Genomic DNA, 25,640 nt, shown 5'->3' with positions numbered 1-25,640 from the left:
AATTGATCTGCAGCACCTTTTTTTTTCCTGCCCTACCTGAATATTAGCTGTCTGAAAAGGAACTGCTGCAACATGTCTCAGGTCTGGGGTTCTCACAAAGCCCTTCACAGAGATCACCTGTTTTCATTGCACTTCATTCTTTGTCATCATTCCAAGGGAAAAAAATGCATGATTTTGCATAAAATGTTGCAGAATAGTGAGCTGGTTTACATCAAATTAAGAATATTTGCTTAAGAGCCTCATGATTTACCCAACTCTGTGTTGACTGTGACTTGATGATCCGTGGGGAGCAGTCTTTCTGATTTAGTGCGTGTCTGCTCATCAAAGATGGATGATTGCCACTACGTGTCATAAAACTTCATCTGACAAAACCAACTCCATGGCAAAATAATGCTGTCTCCAAAGGGCAATAACTCTTCATTTCTGTGTCCCACGTGTTTAAGGAGCTCAAACTAGCTCAGATTTTCTCAGGTTTTCTACTTACCCTGTTGGCAGTGAACAAAGGACCATCAAAGCTTGTGCTGGTCCTTTCTTAGTTTTAAAAACTCTTTCATGAGAGCTGAGGAAGATGGTCTGTGGCAGCTAAAAGTCTGCAGGTTTTAATCCCTTATCTCTGATCATTAAGTGGTTAATTAAGTGGTTAAATACCTTTGGGGTCCTGGATTTCTAATTAACTGTGAGTGCTGGTGAGTGGACTTCTCCTTTCTGCCTTTTAAAGTCACTTTTGAATGAGAACATTTAAGGAATGGAATCCCATTTTGATGAGTGAGGTAATTTTCTTACCAAGTAAACACTGTGAATGAAAAGGAAATGCCAGCCTGGGAAGAGACTGTGTGCATCGCTGCAGGATGCTGCTGAATGTCACCTGATAAGGCGATCCCTATTGAAAAATTTTAACTTTATTGTCTAGCGGAGGAAAAATCATCCTTAGCAGACAGAGAAGAGCAAAGGACTCCATGTCTTTGACTGATGGGTTATATTGTGCTCTCCCCCTGTTGTTTGGATAGGCCCACCTGAATGAGCAGGTAGTTGAGCTGTAACCCCAGTCAGTGCTCTGCAGCTGTGTCCAAGCATGAGTGCAAACCACTGGATGCCCTCCCCAGCTTTTTCCTCACGTATTTAGAGAGAAAAATGTATAGCTGGGTGTTACTGTTTAAATAAACAGGGCAATTTGAACTAAGCCTTTCCTGGACATTTATTCCATCTGGTTAAGGCTAATGAAATGCAGTAGTGCCTTGCTCCGGGTACTCCATAGCAAGGGAAAGGTCCATTAAGTGAAGAGGTGGCTTGGGCTGACCTATCCATTGGATATCTGCAGTGCTAATTCTCTTGTTGGCTGTGTGGCCATGTCTTTAGGGTTGATGAGGGGCAGCTTTGTACTTCCTGGGCTCTGATGTTGCTTTGTGCTTTGAAGCTTCTTCATTCTCCTTCTTTCCCTCTTGGCCGCTCTCCGCTTTTTGTTCTTCAAGTAACTGTCTTCTGTTTGGTATAAGAAGTCTACAATCATCGCGATCTGTAATTACAAAGAAGTGTTAGAACCACGTCCCTTCCCCTATGGAAAAGCATGAGAAACTTTTGCAATTAGTTTGTTTCAGAACTAATTGTCATTAGAAAGAAAAAACACGCGAAGGCACCTCAGTACGATTGGCTGGAGTAACGGTACATGATTTCATACATTCTTTTTGTCCCTTTCCATTTGGATTTCAATTACTTCACTACTGTGGAATAGACTTCTTTCATTGAAATCTGCGCATTGAATGTGGGAATTTATCACAACTCTGTCTTTAAATGGCATTGAAAAACAGCCACTTTAAAAGGAAAGGATGATGAGGAAATTAATCTCAGGCAAGTCTTTCCTGATAAGGGAAGAGAACAGAGGCTTCTGGCATTTATATGCCAAAAATCAACACATGGAGAAAAATGAGTATTCTGCAGTGCCACGGCACGAACAATTTTTCTATTAAATCAAAATGAAGTTCTGAATAAATATGTTTTCCCATGAAATATAATTCACTGGAGAACATTGTAAAAGGAGAGATGACCTCGCTGTCCCCCGCAAATAAAAACATAATTATTCTAATAAAGAGAGTATTCAGATAGCTTGCAGGGGTGGCTTCAAAACTGAAAATGAATGTCCATAGTAGAAAATACGCATTAATAGTACTGTGTGGAGGTGTTCTGTAAGTAGATGCTGTTTGTAGCTTCTTTGGCTATCTCTCTTCATTCAAACCCATTGTTGGCTGCTGTGATGTGCAGCGTTTCTGTACAGTGAGGATGAGACCCCTCTCCCTTTGCACTCGGTTACACTCAGAACTTATATAACATGAGGATCTAAAGACTCAATCTTCCAATTGCATTTTAAGCTGCAATCTTTAAACAAACAAAAAAAATCCTAATCTGTCATTCTGACACGCATTCAATGGAGCTCTGTGTCGTTAGTCACCACACTGAGCATTGCCTGCAGATTAATCTGAGTGGGGCTCACTGTTGTGTTTCTTCCCATACTGAGCTGCTGTGAAGGTGTTCCTCAGCCCTGAGCTCAGAGCTCTTGCTGATATGAGGGGTGTGCATTTGGTGGGGAGCAAACTAAGCAAGCAGAGGAGCCCATGGATAGTTGCTTCTGCTCCTTGGGGTGCTCAGGAGCACTGCCTCCTCTTCCCCATGGAGCCTACAGGGGAATCTGGTGGGCATGTGCTTGTGGTTTGCTCCTTTAGTGCAGTGAGGTCCTTGCAGTAGGAGCACTCCAAGGTCAGGGCTGGCTCTGCTGTGATGTGTGAGCATGGTGGATTAGGGGAAGGCATCGTTATGCTGGGCTCATTCCTAAGGAGCTGAAATAAAAGCTCAGGCCATCATTGATCTGCCAGGAGCAGGCAGGAATGCTGAGAAAGACAAATCGCTCCATGCCAAGCTCTGGTCTGAGGACTCAGCCATACTACAAACAGCCAAACCCTTAAGGCTGTTCTGCAACAGACCAAATTAAAATGTCTCTGTGACTTCCCTCTGTGATTATAAGGAACCTGTTAGATTTAGGGAGGAGGGCTTGTGTCTGAGTGAGCGTGGAAGGTGTTTAAAGGAAGGCAAGTGGGAGGTAGCAGGGAAGGAGCCATGTCCCCACTGCTCCATTGGGGCCATCCAGCACTGGGGATGCCCCCTGCATCCTGGGGTGCACCAGTGCTCCTTCACAGCTCAGTGCTGTCGTGTGCTTCTCATGTTTACAGAATACCTGTCAGCTCCAGCACCCCAAATAAGTCCTAATATGGCATATCAGGGAGGGAAATAATAGTTGCTTACATAATTGCAATGCTACTGACACAGCTGAAGAGCTGATGATGTTATTTGCACAGCAGTGATGACATTCAAACCCTCGCTGACTTACAATTACACTGTATGCTCTGAACTCTGCCATGATTTAAATTACCATACAAACACAATGAAAATACAGTTTCTTGACAAGATAAAGGGGAGAGGGAGGTGGCTTAAAAATGCCTTTTTGGTGGCTGCAGTGTTCGGTAGTGCTTATTCATGGCTTTTTAGCTTGCACATTTCATTTTAAGGAAGTAAATTGGAAGCATTATGTCCTGCCTTTTTGCCTTGATTTAAAACCTGCCTGTGCCTGCTCTGCTGCTGCTCGGCTCTGCTGAGCCTCCTTTGGGGCTCTCGGGGGAAAATGCTAATTTTTAAAATCAATACCTTCATTTCTTAATTTATTTCCCCTCCCCCCCCAATAAGCCTTTTAAAAGGAATCTTCATGGCTGGGAATATGCAGAAGGACATATGTCAAAGCCAGCCCAAACATGACTGATACAGGGAAGTGAGTTTAGAAAGGCTTCAGACCTATTCCCAAATATAGGTTACTAAGCCCAAGGTTGTGTAGCTGAACCTTTTAGCCATTTTGTAGGGTCAAGTGCCACTATATAGGGGAAAGCCCTGCCAAAACTCACCCTGTGAGGAGCCCTGTGGGTCTGTAAGAGGTGGGTGATGAAGATGTTCAGAGGGCTGGAGCACCTCTTACAATGAAAGTCTGGGGGACCTGAGCTCGTTCAGCTTGGAGGAGGCTCTGGGAAGACCTCACTGCAACCTTCTAGTATTTAAGGGCTGTTAGAAGCAGGAGGTGGACTGACTTTTTACAGTCTGATAGTGATGGGACAAGGGGGAATGGTGTGCAATTAAATGAGGGAAGATATTACTGGGAGGGTGGTGAGGTCCTGGAACTGCTGTCTAGAGTGCTGTGGGTGCCTCCTCCCCCCTGGAGGTGCTCAAGGCCACAGATGGGCCTTGGGCATCCAGTTCTAGAAGCTGGCAAGCCTGCCCGTGGCAGGGGGTTGGAAGTTGATGATCTTTAAGGTCCTTCCCAACCTTTCCATGACTTCATTCACAGTGGGACATTCACTACTGTTGTTGCCTCAGAAGAGTTTCTCGGCTCTGTGGTTCTCAGAGAAAAGCAGCTGGATGAGGTGGGTTGTGTCTGCCTTTCCTCGGTGCTGCACTTGAAGGTATTTTTTGTACTGGTGCAGGGTGAGAAGGTGAGAAGCATAATTAGTGTACCAGAAGTACCTGGATGTGCTTACAAGTCCATTACACTGCTCAGTTCAGAGTTTGTTGGGAAGAGAAAAAGATCTGTGGCCCATGCAGGTACTGAGGTGATCAGTTCATTCGTAGCTGAAATGGTTTTACACTGTTCTCAAAGATTGAGCAGAATGTGTAGACACTTGTATTTTTAGAACATTGATCTCATGCAGTTCGTGGCTGCGGGGAAAATACAGAGCTGGGGATGAACTGCGGAGGGTCATAGAATCATTAAGGTTGGAAAAGACTGCTAAGATCATCTAGTCTAACTGACAGGCAAGTGAAGGTAGGGTCTTGTCAGGCAAAGCGAGGCAAAGTAGGGCTTCCAAAGGGATTAGGAGCTGATCCATGGGAAGTTTTGACAGTGATATTACATAGATCCACAAAATTAAAAGAGCATATAAAAATGTTTCTGACCTTGCCCTTCTGCAAGTGCTGTCCAGGGCTGGAGCTGGTGCTCTTGCTCTCCATCCGATTTCATTACAAGGGACTTCAGGAGGGCACCAAGACCACCCTGCTCTGCCAAGGAGGACTTCCCTGTGGTGGGAGTTCCCACCTCTTCTTCTGAAGCACCCACTGCTTCTCAGCAATCACCCAATCAGTGACTTCTCAGTTTGCCCAAATGTGTCTGGTTCTGCCCTGAAATCTGCATCATGCTGCCATGTTCTTTGCCTCGGGTAAGGCATCCCGTGTATGGTTTCTAGTTACATGATATGTACTAGCTATGAAAAGAACACACGCAGGTACTATCCATCATGCAGGGTGGCTTTGTCCAAGTCCTGATGGGCCACAGATGTCATGGAACTTGTCAACCTTGCAGTAAGAGGGTGTTCCAAGGCACAGATGTCTGTGCTCGATGGCTTACTGATGACCCAAAGGAAGCGTCAGGATTCACTGCAGACTGGCTTGTGGGTTTTTGTTTTTAAATATTAAATCTAAATAGAAATACAAAATACCAGTGGCAGTAGCTGCTAAAGAGTTTGGAGCAACACAAATGAAACAGCCGAGGTCCCACTAGGACAAACTCGTGTAGGAAAGTAACACGTTAGGAGAGAATGTAGATGGATGCACAGTAAGCAGAATCTGTAAAGCATGAAGCTACAGAAGTATGTGTGAGGTGGATGTGTGTGCATATGGTCTTTTTTACTACATGAACATCCAAACTTATTAAATCCTGATACAAAATAAAAACAAAATCCCAAGTTGTTCCTACCAATAAGGTTAGCTGGCAGATGGAGGAAAGAGTGTTTGTTGATGAGGAGCTGAAGACAGTATCGATGCTGGTAAAGAATTACATTGGTTAAGAGCCTCACAGCAGAGATGGTTTTTTGGTACTTTACCAGTACCAAAACACTGCTGTCCAGTGCAGTGTTTGCTGTGAGCCATCCTGTTGTCTTGTGCTGTTTTTCACAGCAGTAACAATACCTGGTGGCAAGTGTTTATAGGGCTGGAGACCTTCTCTAGCAGAGGGCAGCAGGTAAGCTGGCTGCTCATTTATAAGTGACAGCATGATTAGCAAGGGCTGAGGAAATATTTATCTAAATCCCTATGCGGGGACTGTTAATGCCCAGAATTGCCTGTGATTTAACAGCCAGGCAGCTGCAACCAGCTACATTATTCTGATGTTTGAGACATTTACTGCTCAATTGCCGTATTTACTGGTATTTAAAATTATCCCAGTGACTTATCTCACCCTATGGCTTGGTGGAATAGAGCAAAGCCTTTCTCATAACAAAACACTCTTCTGTTGCTGCTGTGATGGCTTCAGAATCATAAGTGATATGTGGTATTAGGCCAACTAATTTGTCTGGGAAAAAAAACAGACAGGTGTAGAACAGCAAACTTGAAACTTCCCAGATCTGCTTCAGAGCTGAGCAAAGCCTTACATGCCCGAAAGCCCTCTGTTTTTTAGTAGTCACGTGCCCTGGTTTTAGATTGCATTGCTGTCCTTGCTGTGGCTGGGAGGTGTTCAGTGTGTGGTTCCTAAATAGTTCATATGATATCTAGAGGGAGGGGAACAGGCAGGATGTGCGATTTACTTCCAGTATAACTGGCGTCCACACCAGTGTGGCATCTTTACTTCTCTTGTATGTGAGAAGCAAGGAGCCAGAGACTCACATGTATAGGAGCTGATTTTAGGGACCAGGAGTACCATTAACTCCTGAACCCCATTGTCACCTCTTTCTAACAGAAAGAGCTCTGCAAATGTCATTGTGCTTTTATTGTCCCCCACAGTAGAGCTGTATTTACTAATGGGACTTTGGCTGCGAATGTTTCCTTTGTATCACCTCTCATACAGCAGGGAAGGTCTCATTTTCTATTCACATGCTCTCCTGACTTTCTCTGCCTGGCTTAAAAACTTCTCTCAGTGCCAGGTTAAAAACCTTTTAGCTGTAGTTATTTCTTGTGCCTTTCCAAGCTGTTGCAGTTCTAAGTTCATCCTTTGCAGAATGTTTTAATATGTTCTCTCTAAACTTAGCATGAAGCCAACCTTTGGCCAACTCTAATCAAAATTTAGCACCTCGACCTGGTTGCTCTGCTCTTTGTTTCCTTCACTTTCAGCCAACTCATATCAGTGCCTCTAATATCATTTTTCTCTTCTATTTTCACTTTCCTCTCTTTATTACGCACTACAAATAAGAGTTCCACTCCTCTCCCTGAAAACCTACTTCTATCCTTAGCCATCCCTTGATTCCCCCCTCCCTTTTCACAGTGGATCTGTGCATTCCTGAAATGAAACTTTCCAAGTCACATACACCCAATTGCAGTAGCCAGCTGAGTACTATTCAGCAGCATATCAGCTTTCCATCAGCATGGTGTGAATCTCCCTGCTTGCTTCTCTGGCTGATCAAGTGCCCAACGAGTCTATGGCCCTTTTCCATGGCTTGGTTTTCAATTAAGAGATAATGTCAGTGAAAGAGCACAGGTCATGAGATAACTTTCCCCTGCTGCCACAAAAGGCAGAGGTGTAGTAACCAGAGGTCAACCAGTGAGAATCTCTGTGCCTGGCTAAAAGATTACATAATGTTAGGCTAATTTTACTTCATTTCATATTCACATCTATTAGTGCCGTTTTTGTTACATACTTATCCTTATGTAAGTTACATCTGTTCTTTTATTCACTCATCCATGTTTGCTCTGTTTTCAGATTTATGAAACAGGCATTCCACTGAGCTCAGCAAATGATGGGCATAATAACTTATCTACATTGCAAAGTATGTGATGCCCTTGAGGTGAACTCTGATGTGAAGGTTTTATGAAGTGTCTCACATGTAGAAGTGTTTATTTGCCAGCTCCTGTTTGTACTTTGGCTGTTCAAATGATGTTAAGAGGATCCTATGAAACCACTACGAAAGCCTAGAGGCTAAATGGAGAAGTAGGACTGCGTTATTATCTTCAGAGAAGCACAGCCATATCGGCACCTGCTGCCCTATTCGGCTCTCCTCTCTTTGGATGTCAGAAGTTTCCAGTTGATGGGCTCTAAAGTATTTGTTTATTTAATGAAATGCCTCTTACTGTAATATTGTGAGGCTTTATTAATGAATTTATTCTTATGGGGCAGGAAAGCAATCCCTTGTAATAGTTCTCTTTGAAAATTGCAGACAAGGTTTTCTGGATGAAGGGAGGGGCCTTCCTGCCCCTTTGTTTATCTCAGATATCATAAGCCTCTCCATGTTTCCATAGCTGCTATAAAGTCCTGCAGCCACCACAGACACCTGTTTCCTTGAGTTAATTAGTGCCAAGCTTGATCATCAGGCTGTGTGGATTTCCCCAAATTGTTGATGTATGGTGTGTGTGCAGGGCCATGAGGGCTGCTGCTCCATCAGCCCCATCCCATGGGAGCTGTCAATATCCAAACTCACATCTATCAAGGGGGATGCCCCCAGAAAGTCTGTGTATAATCCCAGCGAATAGGGATTTGGAGAGCCTGACCCAGCTCATGTTTCCTTTCTGTTCTTCAAGGACCCCTAAGATGTAGCTTAGTCTTAGTAGGAGGGTTCTTCACCTGTGCTATCCAGCCAGGTCCTGTGGCTGGAGTCTGCAGCGCAGTAGTACTGACAGAGGAGTGCTCTCAGCAGTCCTGTTCTCTTTTCTCCAGCTAATTGCTGGCTCATTTTTCTTTCCTTTGTATTTAATGCTTCTGAAAATAATTAGCCCATTTGAAAAATTATTGCGCTTAAAAAACATTCATTTGTCAGCGAATTGGGCGAGCAGCGCAGCGCCCAAAACACTTGAAGCTGTGTATGTGTTACCGCTTTGCCAGTCCTCTAAGTTCAAAATTGCTCAGATTAATTTCAAGCTAATTTGATAAGCCCTCCGCTGTGACAAAGGGAGAAGTGTTCGGATGTCGAGCTTTGTGCCCGGCTATGTCAGATTTCAGCCCGAATGGCTTTTTATGGCTGACTCTGGAATATAACGCTCTGAAAGCAGTGGTTTGTAATGGCAGTCCTGACAGACCCTTTAACCATTTGGAAAATAGGCACGGATGTAATTCTTCTGCATTAGAGAAAAACTGTGAGTGCTTTCATTAGGTGCAACAGCTGGTTCTGTCGCAAGAGCCAAACTTCACTGGTGGTGGCGTAGCTGTCAGCTTCTCCGAGTTCCGCGTTTATAGCTGATTGTATAACTCCTTTATGTTCCTTTTCTCTTTCCAATATATGTAAATTAATTCAATAGCAAAAATACAAATAACTGCCTTTAACTGGATCTGTGAGAAGGCCTTTTGGGGACACCTGCAGCCAATGGCATGTGATGGGGCCAAGAGAACTGCTGGACAGTGGCTTCAGCAGCAATCCGTGCCACGTCAGTTTTCAGTCACCAGATTTAGTCCCCTTTTGTAGCAATCTCGTAAGGTCCTTTTAAGCTGGTGTGACATTCTTAACTAGAGCTGATTTAAATGATGCATCATAAAACCCGCCCCCAGCCAAGAACCGAGCTCCCCGTGTGCTTTTCTGCCTCTGTTAAAAAAGACAATTTCTCTAGGAACGCACTGAATATGCTGAAATGAAATGCTGGAGAAAAGTAAAGTGGAAGAGAGGTGTTTGATGACGCTCTCTTTTTCTTTGTTCTGAAATAATACAGAAAAGGATTTCTGTATTGCGAAACAAACATTAAGTTCTGCTTGGAACAGGATGCCCCCAAATCAGACGCAGTTATTCAAGCTGTCAGCAATGAAATGCAAAATTATGTTCTCAATGCAAACAAATTTTGGAGCACCACGTTTTAAAATGGCAGAGAGCAGATTTTCAGGCACGGAGCAAATTTTCTTCCTAAATATAGAATCGTGCACAGCTTTGTGTGGTGTAATTTGGGATGCCTGTCCGTTTTTAAATGTTAGCTTGATTTCTGGTTGAGATTATACTGAAGGTTTGAAGTATCCAGAGAAAAAGGGTGCACATAGAGAAGTATAAATGCACCAGAAGGGAAAAAGTGAGATATTTTACTGAATTTACGCTGAGATAGTAGCCAGCCTGTTGGAATATGTGGAATGCCTTACGGTGCCACCAATAGACATTCAATGAGTCTTTAATACATTTCTCAGTTACTATGAACTTGGTCTAAATGTTGACGGCAGCCTTTTCTCTGTGATGATTCAAAGTGGTGAAAATCCAGCACCTAAACATGGCTAAAATCCCAAATTTTGGGGAAAACTTGGAGAACTTTGTATGTAATATTTAGTTTTTCCTTCCATTCATAGACAAGAGACCTGCCAAAGAAGCCTGGGGAATAAGTTACTTGTTTATATGTCATTGACTCTTTGTGTTCCTGTTGTTGTGAATGTTGATTATATAGGGCAGGAAATGTGTGTGTAATTGATAAATGTTATAATTGTATACTGCACCTGATGTTTGCATTGCAAAGGCTTCTTATGCAATCTGCTGGCAAATGCAAGAGATTAAGAGAATATCCCGGTGTGATGCAAAGCAATGTGAATATTCAGTGTTTGGTGCTTGTTGCTTTTTAACTGATCTCATGAGCATTCCAAAGAGATGAAAACCTGGTGTTTCTCAGTTTTGGGCATGTGCAACTTGGTTGCTTTCTGAAAATATTCAGTAGTTTGGGAACTTTGTTAGGAGTTGCCTATCTGAGAGCTGGAACTGTAATCCAAGTGACTCACATATAGTGGCTCTTAGAGGTCCTATCCCCTCTGCCCTCCTTAGTTGTTTCCGATGCCTCCATCCACCCCTCCTTGCCCTACATGTTCTGATGCAGTGCTGAGCCCTGTCTGGAAGCCCTAAATACCAAAGTGGGACAATGCTGAGACCTGTTAGCACCAACGGTGCAACCCCCTGTCCTCCCATAGCAGTATGTGGTCAGTGTGCATCCCATACCTGACGGAGCCGCGGAATCAATGTCAGAGTGATGCTGTGACCTGACGGCAACGTTTTCCCTTCGTGGTGACACTCTGCCATCCCTATTCACAGCAGGGCCCGAATTTCAATAGTGTTCAATGCCCGGAGTGAATTGCTCTGGTTTGAAGTGCTCTGTGCAAATGCGAGATGCTCCTCTTATATCCCAACCCGACCTATTATTCATTACACGGGGTCAAATTCATCTGCACAGGGAGCCAACGCACTTGACAAATCCTGCAAGAATTGCCTTGCCTGGTTGCTGTGCAGAGCCTCAGAGAGGCGTTCACATGGTTGTTCTGCCTCACATCGCCAAAGCTTCATTTGCGCTCCACTCAGGGACCTCATTTGTCCGGATGAATTTTGTTCCCCCACAGCTTGCCCCAGACAATTAACACAGTACCTCGTACAACAAAGATGGAAGAGAATGACAATTACCAGCCAGAAACAAGCCGCGCGGGTTTCTTTTCATTAGCTAATTGCATGAGACTATTAACGTGGCCAAAGATCAGCGACGGGGTGAAAGCAAGAAATGAATATGTATTAGCGGGCAGCGCTGGAGCGCTAGGAGAGTTTGAGGCACGCGTTGGCTTTCAGATGGCACCCACTTCCCTTTCTACTGTGTGAGCAGCTCTGGCTCAGGTAGACGTTTACTCCCCGAGGAACAATGTGCTCCTCTGCCCTTTGCTGCAGGTTTTTACCTTCTCGATTTCATTCCACACACGTTCTTTATCGCTCCTTCTTCCTTCAAGGGTGTCCATGGCATCTGCCATTAACGACTGCAGCTGTGGCACCAAGATAAAAATTATCAGCGTGGAATTCGCACAGAAATAACTTCTCTAAATACACAGATTAAAACCTTATTAAAAAATCATTTGTACGCTGATGATTTTATTACTCATCTCTCACACAATGAGCACTGCCACCTCGTCTTTGCTTCAGCCATTACGCTGTATTATTGTGCATGTAAAATACTTAACAATGGGGAAAAAAACACCTCTGGAAAATTTGTATTTAAGCCTATTGGCTTAAACATACGTGGTAAATGTTTATACTTGGTAAAGGAAGACTTGGGCTGTAAAGAATAGAGGTTCCGTATTTCGTTCTCTGCTGTCTGAGATATTCTGTGTTGTACATGAATGCCTTTTAGCATTTTCTCCCAAGGCTAATGCATCATAATTTAGGGCAGCATGTAAAACTGCACGAGAGGACAACACTAAAGCTGAGATGCTTTTACTGTAGCTGGAAGTATCCCGCTTATTTCCCCTTCTTTTACTATCCTCTTTCTTTGCAGACCCTTCCTTCTCCCCATCATTCAGCACACCATAAAAACAAGGCTGGCATTTTCTAGTGTAAACTATAAAAAGAAGCTGTAAGAAAATACTTGCTAATCTGTGCTTAGAGGGAAGGCTAAAGTTCAGGATTGTTGCGGCACTGTCTCACCACGTTCCTTTCCCATGCACTAGAAAATGCTTTGGGTGCTCTCAAATCAGAGGTGTGAGTCTGCCCTGTTAGGTTTATTCCAAAATGCTTATTTGTTGGTGGTGACTCTTCCCAGATTTGGTGCTCATCATGAGTCTAGACAGACCTGATGATAATAATGGAGTGTGAGCTTTCATACAGAAATTGTCTCTTCTGGCTGGTCTGGCAGCGGTCTGATGTGAGCACAAGAGGAGATAAAACTCCAAATGTCAGTGTTTGGGTTTATCTGAGCGAGATACAAACGTGCTGCCTTGAGATTCAGGGAATGGACTTCTATTCACTTCAGCTTCACATTCTGATTTGTGGAGTTAAATTTCTCTCTCTGCATCCCAGTGCTGGACAGAGGATGCAGGTGTCTTTCAAACCTCTTGGTTAACGTATGAGGGTTGGTTCTCGCCTTTTGTGGTGCTTGTGCAGCCATTCAGTTGATTTCATTGGCCCAAATGTTTGATGAGAACTTGTTTTTTAATGCATCAGTATTCATGAAAAACAAAACTGCAGATTTCTGACTCTAATGTGAAAGGAGTCAAGAAGCTGTCAGGAATTTTCCATCAGAATACTTTTATGACAGATAATCTCCTTCTATGACTCCAGAATAGATGCAGCCCAGAGATTAAGGGTATTAAGGGCAGAAGGGGCAAAGCACAAATCCTGTGTCAGAGAGGAGAACCAGGCAGGGAAGGGCAGGATGGCTGGAGTTTGTAACTGAAATGGCTGTTTGGAGCCATCCCTGTCCTGTGTGGGTTGAGGAGCACCAATGAGGCAGGGAGTGGGATGCTGGTCTCACAGCCCAAACCCAGTCAGGCTAAAGAGGTCACTGCTTTGGGCAAGAAGGGAATCTAGGAAAAGTGGCCATTGAAGTTGGATGGATGATGGGTGTCCCCATGGAAGGGGCCCAGAATCTGCTCCAGGTTTGTTTTCATCACATAAAGTTTGTCACTGTGTCTGCTGGTAGAGAGAATGTGAATGTGACAGGAGGGGACAGTTGGCCAACCTCAGTAATTCTCTCAGAGCTGATCTTTTTTGGAAAATCCCCTCTAAGGAAAAACATGCTGTATTTTAATGCCTTGTCCTCATTTGGTTTTAAACCAAAATGGGCTTTTTTTTTTTTCTTTATTGTTTTTTTTTAACAAGCATTCATCTTGATTTATCGTCTACAAATAGGATGATAGTGAGATTGTAAACCTTGCATGAATTTTGTTTGGGGTTTTTCCTCCTTTCCATTCAACTGTTTGAGTTAACAGAGATCTTTATTCTCCCGGGCTCTGTGAATAAATACTCATCTAAAAAGGCCTCAGCTGAAATTCTCTGTGCTGTAGATTAGGACTCTATTTATTTAGTTACAGGAAGACATTTACAGAGAAGAGTTTATAACTGAAATGCCTTTGGGATCCTTGGTGGATCAGTGCAAATTGCACTGTTATAAATTCAGCATGTTTTAAGCTTTATGCAACTTATACTGTGTGTGATAATAAACATTTGACATCTTTAGCATTTTCCAGCCACGCAGTTTAACTGCCTTCCTTGGTCACAAAACCTCTTCTCCATTTTACCAATGCAAAGTCAGAATGACCTCAGAGGAATTACTTTACATTTTTATTAGCGCAAGTGAGATTAGAATTCGGCCTGCTGAGTATTCTTCATGGGAGAATATCTTTAAACGTATGTAGATAGCTCCTAGAGAGGTGTAGAGGAGCGAGGAGCAGGTGGAGGGATGTGGGTGCTGCCATCCTGTCCCCATGGCCGTGGGCACCCAGATACATCCAAGATGGAGAATAACATTTTATGGGGACAGATAGCGAGAGGACAAGGGAGAACAGTTTAAAATTTAAATAGGGGAGATTAAGGTTAGATGTTAGGGGGAAATTTCTTGCTTGGGGGATGGTGTGGGGAGAACTGTGGGTGTCCCAGACAGCTTGGATGGGCCCTGGGCAGCCTGAGCTGGTGTGGGCAGCCAGCCCATGGCAGGGGTTGGGGCTGATGCGTGGGCTTTAAGGTCTCTTCCAAGCCATCCTATGATTTGGTTGTGATATAATCAGGCAAGCAGCTGCTAATGGCACCACAGGAGCTGTATCCTGCAGGCCAGTGCCACCAGGAGAGGTGAAGGCCATTAATTACTCCACAGTAAAGCAGCTCTGCACATTTGTGCTTGTAGTCCTATGTCTCGATGCTGTGGTGTCTGAAGTTTGCTAAAATATTCTGGCTACAAAGCATCTAAGCCTTCGATTGCACATACAGATATAGTTTAAGGGAAGATGACAAGACAAAGGGGGAAAAAAAATGCTGAATTGATGTATTTTAATGCTTGGGATGGAATAGCTGGTAGAGATTTTCTGCCTTTTTATTTTAGGAGTCATTTTCACCCTGAGCTCCATAAAGGAAGCACAGGGCTTTCACTGAAGGATTTCTGCCCCCATCACTTAGATCCTGCAGAAGGAACCCAGTCCTGCTCTGAGGGACTGGAGCCCTCCCCAAAACCTTCCCCAGAATGTTCCCAGGCATGTGAGAACTACACTCAGAGATACAGGCAGCAGTGTAATAGCCTGTGCCTAGATGGGGATGTACTGAAAATATTGCAGCCTGGGGAGAGCCTATCACTGAATTATGTACCAATAACTCCAGAGTCTTTAGTCGGCCTTGAAATGTGGGTTGGCTGAGGTTTAATACTAGCAAACTTGCATCAAATGGAGAATATCTTGTAGGAGCACAGGCTCTGTCTGCAGTCCATCTCCTGCGGCCTCAGGCTGCTGCTCGTCCCTGCAGCAAAAGGGGGACTGAGAAGCTTTCATTCCGCAGTGCTCAGGAGCCCTGTAGGGCTGTAGGTGGATCCCCATGGGTCAGCTTTGGAAATCCCAAGTGTTTTTAGCAGACCATAGTCAGATCTCTGAAAATGAGCTGCATTTACATGCGGGACAGAGCTGGGAATGGGAGTGTTTTGTCTCCTCTCCACTGGTTTAAGCAGATCTGGCCCGTGTTGCTGCAGATGGCTCCTGATGTTAGGTATCTCAGTGCAGCACAATCTGAATAATTGCGATGATTTTTTCCAGGCTGATTTGGGCAGGTCTGGGGGAAAAGAAGAGGCTTTAAAAATATGCCTACAGGATGAGTCATGCTGGTTCTGTAAAAGTCATCCTTGCAGGTGATTAGCACCTCTGACAAGGCTCTGCAGCAGGATTTTAAAGCTATGTCAGGTCCACACGTTCAGAAAAACGACCCCCTGAGAAAACTGCAGCACAGTGCTCTGCCCCAGCCCTCCCCTCCCTGCAAAAGCCAAAACAAGGATTAGAAATGAATGCTCACCAGTTCAGCATCCTGCTGACTGATGTCCTGCAGATAAGGGATGGATGCTAGCTCAGCCATCGCTTGATTAATCACCTGGGACTGCTCCGTGACTTGCTGCAGCCGGCCAAGGATGCTGGCGTAATGCAACTTCTCTATCGCACGTGAGCAAGCACAGACATTGTCCTGTTCTCTCAGGGAAAGCAAGAGGGTTAGGTGGGAGCCCTAGAAAACACACTTTCAGTCCTTTCAGTCTGATGCCTTGTGGCTTATCATCGTATATATTTATTTGCTCTGGTAATACTATAAGCAATATGGCATCCTTTAAGATAATGCTTCTGACAGTCTTATAGGGGAGAAAAGTACTTTCTTTTCACAATCTCTCTAGTAGTACTAGAAAAATAAATACGTAGTCATAATATATGTGATGGGGAGAGAGCAGATAACAAACATGAATGCATTTTCTCATTTGGAAATGGCTTTTCCATAATCCCCTCTGTTAAATATTAGCCGACTGCTGTAGATTGCTTTTAAAGTTTCAGTGAAGAGGTTGAGGAAGCCATGTCTGAGCCTGTAGTTTGTCTGCAGGCTGGAGAAATCCAGAGTTTTTTTGAATGCACAACCTTGAGGATCTAACACCTGCGAGGGTGGTCTCCGATCCTTCAGACACGTGGTAAATTAAAAGTATGTGGATAGAGAAGCTCAGCCAAGTGCCTGCTGAAAACCTCATTGCTTGCTGAAACGTTTGATGGATGGCGGCCTTACTACCATATTTTCAAAACTGTTCTGTTGCCAAAAATGCAAATGAGCACCCTACTGAGATTTTCAAAAGCAATTTGGCCTAGATTCTTGACAAAATGTAGCCATTGCATATCTGTATACTCAGCCATTCTGAGCAGAATTTCCATTCATCTAATCAGGCTTGTGAATGTATTTAAGAGCTCGAAATTACAAGCATTGGCATAGATTTTTTCAGAACCACTTCCACTATTTTTAGCAGGCCTTTGTTCTGGCAGCTCCATATGGAGGCGTGCTGATGCTGCCATTCCCATACGCTTTGGTTCCCAGATAGCTGCCTCTAGGCCCTGTTGTGTACTGGGCCGAGTGAAGCTTTGAAAGAAATTTATGTGGGTTTATGTTTAAATTAACATCCTTGACATGGAATCTTGGTCTTTTGGTCTTCATTTTGGGTTTGCAGAAGTTTGCCCAGGGAGTGCATCAAGTGGTTGTAGAAATCATTATCAAACTGTCTACCAGCATAATAACACTATGGTTGGACTAAGATGATCTTTTCCAGCATTAATGATTCTACAACTCAATAATTTTTACATCAACTCTTAGAATTTAGTAGAGATGCTTTTCCTGTTTTCTAAACATCTGGTAAAAATCTTTCAGGAAAAAAAGCTTAGTTTCCTTTCAACCCTAGAAAAAAATGAGAATAGACCTCATAGAGTTAGTTCTACTCCTTTTAACGTAATTTCTAGGATGATTGTAAAGAAAGATAAAGTAAAAGACCACACATTAGAGAGCAATATCAGGAATGCAGCTAAAATGTGGGAATCGCAGATAATGAAAGCAACTGAGAAAGGGAAGAGCTGAGCCAATGAATGGTTATTTCCATCAGCATCAGGCGCTGCACAAGGAAGAGGAACTCTGGTCAGCAGTTCTCTTGAGAACTGCAGTTAGCTCCAGTCAGCTGTGTTTGGAGAGGTTAATCTGGACCCAAGTATCTGTGAGCAGAGGTGCCAGCACATTAGGAGGTACCTCTTTTGAGAGAAGTGTGGTTTGATTGGTCTATTATTCTTCTCAATAAATATAATGGAGGGATGAGTTCTGAAGAGTGTAAACAACGGAAAAGTGAAGGAGGGAGATAAAAAATAATGATGTAACAGAAGGATCATTGTGTATAAATAGGTACAAGTAAGACTGGGGTGGCAATTATGCCTCTTTATAATTCAGGTTGAAGGTCTTCAGTTTGTTTCAGAAAGAGAGGAAAGCCCAACTACACCTAAGATGGATTTCACTCAAGAGCAAGTTATGTGATTTCCCTTGGGGAGCCAGCAGAGCTTACCAGTCCTAACTTCTTATGAACTTCTATTGACCCACCTCTAAGAGGGACAACCCGCTGACAAATATTTATAATGTTATACATAATTATAACATTAATACAAGGAGAAGTAATCAGTTAACAAGAACTCTTATCAATGAGAAATAATCACACAGCGTTGTAAGTGCAGCAAAAGGTTTTCCTCTGCTATTCTCGAAAGCCACCCAAAACCTTTTTGTGCATGCACCAAGGAATGAGTCTATTGGGTCATCAGCTGTGAAAGCGTGTAAGAATCCTCTCTCACCATGCTGCATCTGTTGTGGGGCTTCTCAAATGACTCAGAAAGTAAAGGCAGAAAGAAAGCAGTTTTTTCTCTGCTTGAGTCTTCAGAAAAATATTAAAGCATGTCACGTAGCTATGGGACACAAATTGGGCATCTGGGCCAACATGGGCATAGCAGTGCTATTTAAGTTTATAGGAGGTAGGAAATAAATAAATAACCCACAGTAGAGTTAAAAAAAAATAAAAATGGATTAGACGAGGCTGAACTTGGAGGTGGTTTTTCAGTGACAATGAAAAATGCAGAAAGAGAAAGTAAATAACTGCTGCTGGCAGGAGAAAAAAACCCACAGGGAACCAAACCACATGATGAGAATTATATGAAGGATAGCAGGATTCAAGGGGCTATAAGCTGTAGTAAAAAACATAATAAAGTGGCCAAGCAATCAGATGGAGATGAAACCAGCTCGGGTAGGTGCAGTGAAGGTTAAGCAAAGAGCAAGCATTAATAGACACTTCAATGGAAAAGAGTAGGCTCCTTTAGTAATGTGTTCCTTCAGGTACTGAGAATCTGGGGTTGGAGTCCTGCTTTTTGCTTTTCTCTGTAGTCAAGATAGGAGTCATCCCTTCTGCTACTTCTGCTTATGAAGCTGAATTGCTGAGTGCCAGGAGTGCTAAAACAAAGAGAAACAGCTGATCAGCTGGGGATCTCATATCTATCGGCCCTAAGTGCACCAACTTTGCAAAGGTCTGCTGTGCCCCTTGGAAGTTCCTGATCATTGTGGTGTCCACACCGCTATTTTTCAGCTCAAAATCGGGATGCACTTATGCTTTGCAAACTGTTCCGAGTGTGTTGCAATAACAGGCAGAAAAATCTGTCATTCTATTTCTCTAATGCCCTTGGTATGCTCCAGAAAATGTTTGTACTGAAATTTGAGTGTAGTGGACGCTTTACTTCTATTAAGAAAACACAGACAAGAAAACAGTGAGATCAGTACATGTGCCCATCGTGCTGTGGACCTTTTGGCAGGTTTTGCTCACCCATATGATGTGAGCAGTCTAACAAGCCCTGCTGGCCCCTCTGTTTCTCCTCTAAAGCAGCGTTATGTGCCATTGGCATTGGAGTAAGGCTGCATACAAAGCAGCAAGAATGAGTCTAGTAAAACCACTTGATAGAACAACTGCTTGTCAGCACTGGTAATCTGGGTCATGATATGAATAGGTGGAAGTCTGACTGATACAGCTTACGGGAAATAACCTCTGGGTCAGTGCACACATTTCTGGGCAGCTGAGGATTGTGGAGTTTGCCACCAGCAGCAATGACAGCACACCAGGCTGCTGCACCCTCCTTTCTGCCTCTTGCTTTACAGCACACGAGTGTCCCTTTGAGCTGAATGGGACCGGCTGTTCTTTATGATGATGAGAGGGTAAATGAGAAATGCTCTGCTTTTTTGAATCTTAGCTTCATGTCTCACCGACAGTCGTGTGTGTACAAGTAGTATAATTAACTGTAAGCTGTGGAGCTGCAAAAAGGAGCTGGCAGAACTGGTATCGAGCGTGTTGCCATCGCTTAATAAGCTCTTCTTCAGCACTGAGTTGCTTTGGTGGAAAATATTGTATAAGGACAAGCATAGAGTGCACGTTTGCATTTGCAGATGAAGGTGGAAAGGAATCTTTTCTTCGTTGTTCCTGTGTGCTATTAAAAATATCTTCCTTTATTGTCTTAAGGCAAGTTGCAAAGCTAATGCCTGTATTCAAAGTTCGTCTCACAGATGTCCTTAGTTCCACTTGGATGTGATGGATGGCTGGGGGAATCAGAATTCTGACTTGAAGAGGATTTTGGAATACTGTCAAGGAAACAAAGGTGGCCAGATCTTTGCCAGGCCCACAGAGATTTTAATCACCAGCAGCAGATCAGCTCTGGCTCTGTGCCTACCTGTGTTCTCAGGTATAATTTGCTCTGCCAGTTGCTCTTTGGGTCAGAGGCTCTGTCTTGCCTGGATAATTCATTGCTATAATCTGAAGGTGTAGTGAATGTGTTTGTACCAATAATGGGTGTGGCATTGGCAGATGGTTGCTCTAAATCAGCAATAAGTCCTTCTATCTTGGGGTTTTTCCCCTCTCCATCAAAGCTCCCATATTGGTGCCCTGGTGGATGCTCGTAGACTCATTGGTGCAAATTCTCTTATAGAATGGAATGATTAGAAGGAATCCAAAAGATATCCCTATTTAAAATGTTTCTAATAAGTAGAAAATGAATAGCCCTGATACTAGAACCTTGCCTCTGAAAACTCGTGACAAAAGAGTCAAAAATAAAAAGGTCAAAAACCAACCAGCCAACCAACCAGACCCTGGAGTTGTACTGGGGCTCTATGAAGGACTGGGGTTTTAGTCTCCGCCAGTTTGCACTTCTGGCTTTGTAGCTGTTGGAAGCGCAGTGCACTCAGCAATAACAGCTATTTCACTAGTGCAGAGATGCTTCTCCTATCAGCCTGAACGCCAGTCCTCAGGGCCTTGGTCAGCCAGAAGAAGCAGCCTGTGACTTTGGGAAGGAACAGGGAAGCAGCAGCAGTGTGTTTCCTGGGGCTGCGTGCCTTCAGGCCACAGCAATGCGTTGAGTGCCCGTTTTGGCACAGCGCTGAGCACCTTCACCTCCCACTAAGCCTGTGAGTTCAAGCACTTAGATTGTTTCAGCAGCAGCTCTCTGAGATTAAATGAGACACAGATTCCCCAAATACCCAACTAATGTTTCTTCCTTGCTAGGGGTTGCTAAGTAGCAGGGTTGGTTTTTTTTTTGTCAACCTCCTATCTGGTATCAAAACCTAAGAATATAAATCCTGTGATTTGCTAAGACACCCTTGATGAGGAAATGGCTCTGATTCCTGCAACACACAGAAAAACTGAAAAATGGTTATTGCTAGGGAAAAAGCGTTAACATTAGCATTTACAATCTGTGGAGGAGAGGCTTCTTCCACTTATTTTCAGGAGAATAATTTCAGAATTGAATTAAAACAGTCTAGTCTACATGCAAATTTGATTTTTGACCTTTTGTGCTAATCAAAAGCCACAGTGCTAAAAAGCTGTGTACATTATTGCAGAAAGTATGGGCTAGAATTAACTACTATACCTTCAATATGTTTGTAACAGATTTGAAGGTTATTTCACATACTTTATTACGCAGGGATCAAGATTTGAATCGCTAGAAATGCTTCAAGTAGTGATTATTAACTCTTAATGGAGAGCCTTGTTATGTGTGTAGAGTACTATGGGTGTTAAACACACAGAGTAATTTCGGTGCTTGTGTGGAGTAGGGATATTATATAATTGGGCATAAAGATTTGAGAAAATCAAATGCAAAGTAATTTTAAACTGGATGAACTTAAACAATTAGGGCTACTTTTTAAAAGTACCTAGACCCCCAACTGAACTCTATTTCTGCTGCAGTTTGCTGAGCATTGCTGGCCAGAGGAGGAGGATGCACAGAATGGACTGCCCAGCAAAAAGCATGCGTTGTTCCTATGCACTGACACACACACACAGTAAAGTAGTAAGGGAAGGTTGTACCCACAGTTAATTTGGTGCTTCTTATAAAATCCATGACTGGCATGATCTGTTTCCCAACGGTCTCCCACTGTCTTCTCAGTTCTTCCTCTGGGATAGGGCTGAAAGGTGCTTTGCAGTCTAGGAAATGAAATCACAAATGTGTGTGCTGTGTTTATTTGTGTATGTTTTGGATAGTGGACCTATGGGAAAACTGGAGCGGAGGAGAGGCTGGTGGAGGCAGGGATACAGGCACAGAGGAATGGAACCAGAGCCCTGCTCCCATCGCTCAGAAAAGGATTGAAGAGGTCACTCCTGAGCTATGACAGCTATTAAGCAAGTTGGCGTACCTGAAAAGATTGGCAGCTTTCTACTGGGCAGCTTTTCCAAGTTTTTTCCAATTTGTTTGTTTCTGAAACCCAGAGTGAGGAAGTACTGCTGGGGAGGGGAGGAAGACCACTCGGTCGTCTGTGGCAAAATATGAAGTCCGTGAGGATCTGGGATATGAAAACAATTTCCAGTCACATTTCTTTTCAGCTGCAATAGAAGGGTTTGGTTTGGTTTTGTTTGTTAAAGGAAAAGGTAAGGAGTGTAAGAAGGAAAGAGCTGAAATCCAGAAGGCTTGCTAAAATGAAGATGCTTCCAAAAAAAACCCCCTCCAGCTGCAAGGGGCTTCTGAAGTTCCAGTCTTTGCAGCCTTTCCCACCAACAGCTTACATTTTGCTGATGCACTGGATAAAACTTGCTCTTTCTGTTTATGTGCTTTTCAATGCTGATCACCCAAAACATTAATAACTCAACGTTCCTTATTTTTTAACTGCAAAACAAGCTGAAGTTGTTTGCTGAATTTACAGAGCTCCATTTCCTATAGATTTGTGCTTTTACTGTCACCACTGCCACAGTGGCATGTGACAATATGTGCTGTGGCTTGGCAGGAGTTTGTGAAGGGCCCTGCCAGAACCCAGTGTGTCTGCTGCCCTAACCTGAGTGAGGACAGATGCTCCAAGCGAGAGCATAAACCACCTTTTCTTGGGGAACTACACCAGCTCTTTCCTTCTTCTCCTTCCCTTGCAAAAAATAAACCTAGATTGAATGTCAGTGTCACTTTCTACAAAGGAGTGCTCTGTTTTCAGTGAGCTCTGCTTTTAAGATGCCAGGCGGCGCGGTCACAGTGACAAATGGAGAACCCCATTTGGAGCTCCCCGGCCTTACCCGTACATAAATCAAAGCGAGTGGACCTGATATTTCCCTCGCAGCTGTTCAGCTTCTGATGGATCCTCAATTTTGAAACAAACTGCATTGGATGCTTGGATTTAAATGCATGTCTGCTTCTCTTCCTTGGCAATAAGGAAAAATTTGAAATCAATCCAGTCCCCGCTTTATAGCAGGACTTAGACTGAAGTTGGATGAGTGATTGCTGTGGAATGGGAAGGTTATTTAAGATAACATCTTCACGAGGTGTTTGGTATTTCAAACCCACTGCTGAGAGGGGACTTGGCTCATGTTTTTCACTTCACCTCTGCAATGAGTGGACGTGCAGGGTGGTACAGTGCTGACAATGGGTACAACTCCTTCCTTGAGGCATTTTTTGCCTCAAATGGGTGGCATGGTTTTGAGCCACGTGTGAGTAGATGAGCTGAGAAACGCCTTTTGCTTAGTTGACTTCAGTGGATGTTGCTGTGAGTTGAGGCCAGGAAGGGGAGCCAAGTCTGTTCCATCTCAGAGGGTTTCTAGGACAGAGAAAAGGAGGCTGGGGGACTCTCAGCTGCCTGAGAGCTGTGGTGGGAGCTGTGCAGCACCTCTCACATGTTGTACTCTCAGAACCCCAATCCCCATATTGGCTGCTTTTTTCCTTTAGAAGTCAAGATACAGTATATGTTATTGTGATCATGGCAGCCTCATTTCATTCCTAGAAACTAGTGATCCCCTTACCTGTACTCAAAATAAATTTGTGTAAGATTAGAATAATTTTTTTAGCAACAGAATTTCTAAACAAACACCCTTTAGGGCAGAACTGGCTCTATTCAATCAGTTTTATCATTGATTGAAGTACTATAGGACCAAAGTCTTTCATCCTGTTGGGTTTTTTCCTTCTTTCTTACCATATGAGTGAGGAAGTGCCTGGTGATGCTTTCAGAAGCATCCAGTGATATATGAACACAACTGAATTTCAGTGCAACGCTTGCACGCTTTTGTTGTGTATGTGCTTTACTCTTGCTGTAAAATGAAGGGGTGATGTGAAATATGATTTTATCTCTTTTTTCCAAGTCATATTCAGGGAGTTTTATTTTATGTTCTCTTTAATGCCGATACTTTTGTTCCTGGAACCTCTCAAGTAAGTCACATCAGCAAGTAGATGGTTGACAGGGACTTTATGACCTTCATGATAAATCCCATTTTCCCTTTTTAAGCAATCCCCAAACTACTGCCAGAAACCTAACGCAGGGACACTTGCAAAATGCAGTCTAGTTTTATGCTGGTTTCCTAAAGGCAAACAAAACATACAAACCAAAAGAAACCTGGCTATCTGTTCCCATTCCCGCAGCTGAGGTGCTCTCAAGGGTGGTCATCCCTCTACTACTACTCACAGAAGGAAGTTAGTTAGTTTTTGGAAAGTGAAGGGCCTACTGTTGGGCCAATTACTGATGGCAAGCCACCGAGATAGGAATGAACCTGGGACTTGCTGTTGCCACAAGACACTGCAAAAGTGCTGTTGAACAAAAGAGCTCTTGTAATAATGAGATTCAACTACTGAAACATGAGGCTTCATGGATAAAAATAGTCTTTGTGGGGATTTGCAGTGTAAAGTCTATGCTTTAGCTAAGTACTCATTTGATTACCTAAATCATGTACAATCATACTGCAAATCTCAGAAGTTAATTTTCCCCACTGAAATGTAGGGAATGCAAAGGCTCAAGCTGCAGACTCCAAAACTCATTTTTAAGTCAGCCACACACAGACAAACAGTATACAGTGCTTAACAGCATGTGAAATCTGCTGTTACCTGTAAAGATGTGCTGCGTGTAGCCAGGGTGCTTTTTAGTGAACGCGTCTGTCATCTTGTCTCTGTTGTCAGCCTTGACTTTTGTCACAAATGGTGTGTACATAACTGAAAAAGATTCTTCCCTGGTGATGGCTTCTTCAATCATAGCCTAAAAAGGGGAAATAAACGACACATTTTATGTTGGTTAACGGCTAGTTAGAAAAAAAGGAAAGAAAAATAATTACTTCCACAGATGATATTTTTCTTTAATAATTGCACAGTCATGCAAAGATAACGTATTTGGGTCTTGAATATTAATTAGAAAGGAATTTAAATTAGTTCCAGAAAACACTGCCTATCTACACTCAGAAAATCAATTTAACGGAGAAAGAACATTTGTAAACAGTTCTCAGTGCAGCGCGCCTATGTCTTCAATGAGGAGAAAAGTATTAGATAAATTATCTTTTAGATGAAAAGAAAAAGTGGTTCTCTGCTCTTTGAAGGTCACATCTTTCATCTGAGGGTTTTATTCAGTCCTTGGGAGCTGGTTAAACAATACTAAGCATTTGTATTACCCCTTGGGTTGGCATGAATCAAACACTGTGTCTATATGGAGTATTAGTCTTAAAATATTGCATTCAAACACCATTTGCATCAAGAGTAAAATTCACTCCTGTGCAGAGGGCAGCACGAAGCTTATGAACCTTGCCATCCTTTAAAAATGACTGGAATGATGCATTATGCTGACCTTATGCAGAGAGGTGGATTTTACACTCAGTGGACCCCCAATGAATTGGTGCTGGAGCTGCCTGGAAGAGCGACCAGCCTGGAAACTCAGTGCATCTATTGGTCAGGGCAAATAAGATTTAGCTGGGATTTCTTCTGGGATGGGGTTACTGTGAGACCATGCTGAGCTCTGCTTTGGGCTGCTTCTGTTTCTAACAAAGAACTGATACGGGTGGTCCTTTCTGGAAACTGGATGAGCAGTAATACTTCATTAATCAATCTTAGCAAAAATGTGAATGTGGTTAATAAAGACAATAATAACTTTGGTAGAGATTAATGGCAAAGCATGAAAGGAGATGTGAATGTGGCACTGAGGGCCATAGTTTAG

The 25,640-nt window shown here is 43.3% G+C and overlaps 1 protein-coding gene across 1 annotated transcript in view; it reads right to left on the bottom strand.

Annotated features, from left to right (window-relative positions):
- Positions 1-1,297: 1,297 nt before the first annotated feature.
- SPATA16 (spermatogenesis associated 16) overlaps positions 1,298-25,640 on the bottom strand; it is a 135,577-nt gene continuing 111,234 nt past the window's right edge. The window contains exons 8-13 of the mRNA XM_072344682.1: positions 24,548-24,695; positions 21,894-22,040; positions 21,572-21,684; positions 15,699-15,863; positions 11,618-11,701; positions 1,298-1,513 (exon numbers count right to left, since the gene is read on the bottom strand). Of these exons, the coding sequence (XP_072200783.1) occupies positions 1,298-1,513; positions 11,618-11,701; positions 15,699-15,863; positions 21,572-21,684; positions 21,894-22,040; positions 24,548-24,695 (873 nt within the window). The remainder of the gene's footprint in view (positions 1,514-11,617; positions 11,702-15,698; positions 15,864-21,571; positions 21,685-21,893; positions 22,041-24,547; positions 24,696-25,640) is intronic.

This window comes from Excalfactoria chinensis, chromosome 9 (genome assembly GCF_039878825.1).
Source record: "Excalfactoria chinensis isolate bCotChi1 chromosome 9, bCotChi1.hap2, whole genome shotgun sequence".
In the NCBI taxonomy this organism is placed as follows: Eukaryota; Metazoa; Chordata; class Aves; order Galliformes; family Phasianidae; genus Excalfactoria; species Excalfactoria chinensis.
This window is presented reverse-complemented; position numbering and strand designations above follow the sequence as displayed.